Genomic DNA, 661 nt, shown 5'->3' on the forward strand with positions numbered 1-661 from the left:
TAGACATAGCAGATGAAAATATGCTAGCTGGACATAACATAGTTACCTGGTGCATAGCGCACTTCCATTGGTTCTGATGTGGTATAAGCTTGGCTGAACACTGTCCACTTTTAGCTTCCTCTTGCCTTTGTGGATGATGAACTTCCTCTTGAAATGGGACAAAAACTTAAGATTCTCCTGCTGCTGGGTCATCCTCACAACCTGAAATATACACAAGATGATGACGACGTCTTAAAATAAAAGTCATAACATTCATGATACATATGAGGATTACATAGTCAAGGCAACAGGATGAACACAATGAAGTTACATTTCATAACATGTACATTAACCATGCAAACATGTGGTACCTCCAGTTTGCCTGGGAACAAGCTCTCAAACTTCTTTTGCAGGCTGAAAGTGAAGGTCAGCCAGCCCATGTTGGAGGCCTCACGGCCCTGCCAGAAGTAAACCACACACTGGAAGTCTTCTTCAGGCTGCTTGTCCTCATCGTCTCCCTCTTTCTCTTTGTCTTTCTCCTGATCGTCCTCATACTCCACTGGCACCCAGTACCTAAAACACACACAAATATCCCATTGTTTTATTGAAACATGAAAGTTTGAAGTATTTAAACAGCGGTCTCAAACTTAATTCCTGGAGGGCCACAGCTCTGCAGAGTTTA

The 661-nt window shown here is 42.7% G+C and overlaps 1 protein-coding gene across 1 annotated transcript; it reads right to left on the bottom strand.

Annotated features, from left to right (window-relative positions):
• Nucleotides 1-42: 42 nt before the first annotated feature.
• LOC107580074 (protein flightless-1 homolog) lies at nucleotides 43-578 on the bottom strand. Its single transcript, XM_016265820.1, has 2 exons — nucleotides 351-578; nucleotides 43-201 (listed from the first exon to the last, which is right to left on the bottom strand). The coding sequence occupies exons 1-2, from the start codon at nucleotides 417-419 to the stop codon at nucleotides 43-45; spliced, it is 228 nt and encodes a 75-aa protein (XP_016121306.1). The 5' UTR covers nucleotides 420-578.
• Between the last annotated feature and the right edge of the window lie 83 nt (nucleotides 579-661).

The sequence above is a fragment of the Sinocyclocheilus grahami genome, unplaced genomic scaffold (assembly GCF_001515645.1).
Source record: "Sinocyclocheilus grahami isolate Dianchi unplaced genomic scaffold, SAMN03320097.WGS_v1.1 scaffold24293.1, whole genome shotgun sequence".
Taxonomy (NCBI): domain Eukaryota; kingdom Metazoa; phylum Chordata; class Actinopteri; order Cypriniformes; family Cyprinidae; genus Sinocyclocheilus; species Sinocyclocheilus grahami.

Excerpts from the sequence above, each read along its gene's own strand:
- LOC107580074 (XM_016265820.1), bottom strand. The coding sequence starts at position 419 with ATGGGCTGGCTGACCTTCACTTTCAGCCTGCAAAAGAAGTTTGAGAGC. Across the intron at positions 202-350 it reads TGTTCCCAGGCAAACTGGAG|GTTGTGAGGATGACCCAGCA; the intron begins GTACCACATGTT and ends TGTATATTTCAG.